This window comes from Priapulus caudatus, unplaced genomic scaffold (assembly GCF_000485595.1).
Source record: "Priapulus caudatus unplaced genomic scaffold, Priapulus_caudatus-5.0.1 Scaffold895, whole genome shotgun sequence".
Taxonomy (NCBI): domain Eukaryota; kingdom Metazoa; phylum Priapulida; class Priapulimorpha; order Priapulimorphida; family Priapulidae; genus Priapulus; species Priapulus caudatus.
The window spans coordinates 120,614-126,163 of NW_014577956.1; the positions used below are offsets into that span (position 1 = coordinate 120,614).

At 44.8% G+C, this 5,550-nt stretch overlaps 1 protein-coding gene across 1 annotated transcript; it reads left to right on the forward strand.

Moving 5' to 3' along the window:
• The first annotated feature begins 4,080 nt into the window (after window positions 1–4,080).
• LOC106814267 lies at window positions 4,081–5,253 on the forward strand. The gene has a single exon (XM_014818564.1). The coding sequence runs from the start codon at window positions 4,081–4,083 to the stop codon at window positions 5,251–5,253; it is 1,173 nt and encodes a 390-aa protein (XP_014674050.1).
• The last annotated feature ends 297 nt before the right edge of the window (window positions 5,254–5,550 follow it).

Consider the following 5,550-nt stretch of genomic DNA (forward strand, 5'->3'; position numbering starts at 1 on the left):
CTTTAATTTTCAGGTTCTGGGGGTGATGAAAGGGAGGGTGGCGACAGTCAGTCTGACGACAGTGGTGACGATGGAGGTGTTCCTGTTATTCACGGTTTATGGCTTCCTGTGATTGGTGATGATCCTGGCACAGATCCAGTTGCATTTACAGCTAATCCAGGACCTAAGCACGCTCCAGCACGAGATTCAAAGCCTATTGACTATGTGAAATTATTTTTTCCGGATCGTTTCGTAAACCACATGGTGAGAGAAACCAACCGTTATGCGGATCAATGGGTGGCCAATCACCAGCAGTACTTGAGTGATAAACCTAGGTCCAGGGTTCACTACTGGATCAAACAGGGCCTCACTACTCCTGAGGAATTTAATGATTTCCTGGGTGTTGTTGTCAATATGGGCTTGGTCAACAAACCAAATTTGAAGGCTTACTGGGACTCCAGCCACCCGAGTCAACATACTCCTTGGTTTATTCAGCATTTTTCCCGTGATCGATTTCAGCTACTATTGAAATTTCTGCATTTCAATGACAATACAAACATGCCAGCCATGGGAGACCCTGACTACAAACTCTATAAAATTAAACCAGTGATTGACCATTTTCAGGAAGTGTTTTTATTCTACTATCATCCCAGGAAAAACATTTCCATTGATGAGAGCATGATTGGTTACAAGGGTAAAACTCCACATCTTCGTCAATACATGCCAAACAAACACCATGCACGTTTTGGTTTGAAAGTTTGGTGCTTGTCTGAGAGCCAGAATGGTTACACCAGTACATTTGAGATTTTCAAGGGTACAAGCGCAGAAGACCGGGAAGGACACGGTGTAACTTACAACCTTGTGATGCGTCTCATGAGAAATAGTGACTTACTAAATCGTGGTCATCACTTAGGATTAGATAATTACTTTTCTTCCCCCCCGCTTTTTCAGGATTTATATGCAGAGCAGACAACTGCAACAGGAACTGTACGTGTCAACAGGAGAGGACTGCCTCGAGTTTGTGTTCAGTCACGCTTGAGAAACCATGAAGTCTGTGAACGTAGAAAGCGTCCTTTGTTGTGTGTAGCATACAAAGATGGAAGCAAAAAGCCCATACTTCTCTCTACAGTTGCCAAAGGAGGTTTCACTGAAGTTAAAAATAGAAGGGATGAAGCTGTTCAGAAACCAAATATTGTTGTAACATACAACAAAGCAATGGGTGGTGTAGACATGAGTGATTCCAAGTTGTACTGCTATTTGGCCGAGAGGAGAACACTCAAATGGACAACAAAAGCAGTATTCTCATTGTTTGGCAGAGCAATGCTGAACAGCTATCTGATCTATGAACAGAACACAAGTGACAATCCAAAGCTAACTAGGTACTTTTACATGGTTGCAGTGGTTGAAAGTCTTGCCAGTGACTTCCACTCCCCGCATAAAGTTGTGCGTCGGAGGTCTGCAGCAGAAATTGAAGCAGCCAGAATTCAACCCCTGCCCCAAGTTGTTCAGGGACCTACTCACAACACTGCAAATGAGGCAATACATAGGTTGGTGAAACTTCCTATTGGCAAAAAGAGAAAGTGTATGGGCAATCATGACTCCAGGGTTCGCTCCGGTTGGGAGTGCCAAGATTGCAATGTAGGACTATGTCCACAGTGTTATGCAGACTATCACAAAAGGCCTAGAAATTAGGGCTTTGGCCTTTTTTCCTGTTAGGAGAGACAATGGACTGTCTTCTACACAATTTTGGGTGACTTGAATAGGCTTTTTGACACATTGCCAATACTTTCTAAGTGAAATTCATTTCATTGGAAAAAGTGACATTCGCCTTTGGTAGGAAAGGGGTTAACTCAGACCCCACCAAACATAGCAAAAATGGTTTATTTCACCTTTATAATATTCTGCTGATAATAAGCTTTTTGGAAATGTATAGTTTGTGGTATCTAAGATGAAAGACAAAGTCAATCAAAAATGAAAACAAACGAATACGTGAATTTATTAATTTATTTTTATTTTAAGTGCAATACCTGTACGCACTTATTATTTTATGCAGCGCTCAAGAGGTTAAGCTATATGAATCTGGCAAAAGTTGAGCTCAAGCCTTTTGATGGTGATCCCGTGAAGTATCACGCATTCGTGAAAGTATTTGATGACTGTGTGGATAAAGTGACAGATGACCCGCAGGTAAACTTATACGGCTTCTCCAGTACACAACCGGTGCGGCGGAAAAGGTAATCGCGAGATGTGCCAAACTGGACGCAGCGGAGGGCTATGTCCAAGCGAGAGCTTTACTGCACACCCGTTTTGGCGATGAACATTTGGTGTCTGAAGCAGTCATCAAGGCGGTTAGGCTCGGTGACGCAGTAAAAACCCCCGCTCAGCTTCAACGATTGGCCGATGATTTGGCAGACTGCCACATTACTCTAGAGCAGATGGGGATGCTACATGAAGTCGACTCGCAGAGCTGCATGAAGGAGATAGTAGAACGTTTGCAGCCTTACATCAAGTTTAGATGGAGAAGTAAGGCTATGGAAATTAAAAGACAACAAGGCAGGTACCCTAGATTTGTACATCTAGTGGAATTCGTTAGTGAAGAGGCAACAACAGCTAATGACCCTGTCTATGGACATAAAGAGTTCAAGCCATCGAGCAAGGGTGGGCAAGAGAATGCCGCTAGGAGTAGAGTGAAGAATCAAGCAGTCACCTTTGCCACGAGCAGCGGCTATAAGAGACCTCCTTGCGTTTGCTGTGGTGGAGATCATCGGCTCATTTTCTGCAATGCCTTCAAAGGATCAGAACTGGAGAAGCGTCGGAGCATTGTAAAATCGCATAAGCTTTGCGAAGTATGTTTGATAGGTGGTCATTTTAAAAGGGAGTGTAGGTGCCCGTATAGATGCAGCAGGTGCTTTATGAGGCATTCATGGTTGTTGCACTCTGACAAGGTGAATGGAGATATGAATGGTAATGATCGGAAGGGCGGTGATGTGGTTTCCAATCGTGATGTAAGGGGTGGCTATGTGGTATCAAATGCCAGTATAGCAAGAGACACCATCATGCCTATTGTGCGGGTTTGCGTGAATGAATCGTGTATTACATACGCTTTGCTTGACACAGCATCGAGTCATACGTTTTGCACTAAACGCCTAGTGAACCGTCTCGAGATCCGAGGCGGGATTGAGAAAATCACGTTGGATACGCTAAATAGCTCCGTGAGTCGAGAATTACAGATGGTGAACATGAAATTGAGTAACAATGGTGAGACCCTACCATTGTACAATGTGTGTGTGTTGGATGATATTCCGATTACGAACGCATATATCGACATTCAGGGATACCCCCACTTGAAGGATCTGAGCGTCGCATCTATTGATATGGGTAAAAATCAGAGTGTAGACATTCTGATTGGGCAGGATCACGCTGAAGCGTTGATTCCCCTGCAGGTGCGTAAAGGGAAACGAGGGGAACCCTTTGCCACGCGCACATTGTTTGGTTGGAGCCTCAACGGTAGGACAGAACGTTATCAGAGCCCTGTTAACACAAGAGTGGCGTCCAACTTTATCACAACAAAGCGCAGCATGGCATCTCTGGAAAGCCAAGTAATGAAGCTGTGGACAATTGAGAACGAGGGTATGACTGACGAAGTTGCTATGTCACAAGAGGATAGCAGAGTCTTGGATCTGTGGAATCATGAAGCAAAGATTATTGAAGGTCACTATGAGTTACCGATTCCATGGAAGGATGCGAGTGCAGTCATGCCAAATAACGTTAGCCTTGCAAGCGCTAGATTGACATCCCTCTGCAGGAACCTGCAAAAGAAGGGTTTAATGGAGAGGTATGACACCGAGTTAAGCAAACTGCTTGCAGCGGGCTATGCCGAAAAGGTTCCTCAACGTGAAGTCTCCCAGCCGGGTAAGAAGATATGGTACCTTCCACATCACGGTGTCATCACAGATAAAAAAACCTGGCAAACTCAGGGTAGTATTCGACTGTGCAGCCAAGTATGATGGGGAGTCGTTAAATGATAAATGTTTACAAGGACCTGATCTAAACAACAAGTTACTATATATCATTATTAGATTTCGGCAGCACGCGTATGCAATCATGGCCGACATAGAAGCTATGTATCATCAAGTCAAGATCCCATCATATGATAGAGATGCCCTACGGTTCTTGTGGCGTGATGGTGCAAGAGACGTGATCCATTATCGCATGACCTCACACGTATTTTGGGGAGTATGGTGCGCCAGCAGTTCGACATACGCTTTGCGACGCACGGTAAAGGACCATGGAGATGTCGACCCTGCGGTAAGTGACACAGTAACTAGATCGTTCTACGTCGACGACTGCCTCAAGTCAGTCGAAACGAAAGCTGAAGCCCAAATAATTATAAGAGGAACACGAGACCTGCTACAGAAGGGCGGATTTAGATTAACGAAGTTCGTGGTGAACAGTCGAGACCTTCTCGCGAGCATACCGGTGAGTGATCGAGCAAATGAAGTAAAGGACTTGTGCCCTAGTGCAGAGAGTAAAGCGTTAGGGATTAAGTGGAACATTGAGACCGATGAGTTTGTTTTTGAGGTAAAGGAAAAACAAGGCGGCGTGGTGACGAGACGCCGCATGTTAAGCCTGATATCGTCAGTGTTTGACCCTCTGGGCCTGATTAGTCCTATAGTGATAACAGGAAAAATCCTCTTCCAGGAAGCCACGAGACTGAAGCTATCGTGGGATGATGAAGTGCCCATAGATCTCGGTAGGAAATGGGAAATATGGCAGGGAACACTACTAGACCTGAGACTTATAAGCGTAGCAAGATGTATCATGCCGACCGAATCACGTGACGCAGTATGTGAACTACATCACTTCAGTGACGCCAGTGAGAAAGCGTACGGACGTTGTACTTATATGAGATGTATAAGTAAGCAAGGCAGAATACACACCACCTTAGTAATGAGCAAAGGTAGGGTGGCGACGATAAAACAACTTACGATCCCACGCTTGGAGCTGCAAGCTGCAGTGTTATCAGCGAAGGTGGACTGTCTATTGAGGCGAGAGTTGGAGCTCTGCATAACCAAGTCATATTTTTGGACTGACAGTGAACTGGTTTTGAAATACATTAAGAATGAAGCGCGGAGGTTCCAAGTATTCGTAGGCAACAGGATCAGTACAATCCGACAGCTGACAGAACCTGATCAATGGTATTATATTGCGAGTGAAGATATTCCGGCTGATGTAATAACAAGAGGAGAGGCGACTGGACACCGGAAAGTGGTTTGAAGGCGTTAGCATGTTAAAAACGTATAAAGCTGAGTGGAAATATGCAACGATAGACGGTGAGGTATCATCTGCATGATCGCAGAGGTGAAGCATGACGCCAAAAACGAAAGAAGCCAGTCGTTTGCCTCAAGTCTGTGAGAAAAGATAACCTCGCGCTACCCGAGATGAGGGAAAGCCCGCTAGATAGGCTCATCGCATCATTACTCTAGCTGGATAGGCTTAAGAGGCTCTAGTTGGTTCGGTGGATCAGGATAAAGGATAAGCTAAAGAGGCAAAGTCAAGCTAAATTCGGAGATC

Excerpts from the sequence above, each read along its gene's own strand:
- LOC106814267 (XM_014818564.1), top strand. The coding sequence starts at position 4,081 with ATGGCCGACATAGAAGCTATGTATCATCAAGTCAAGATCCCATCATAT.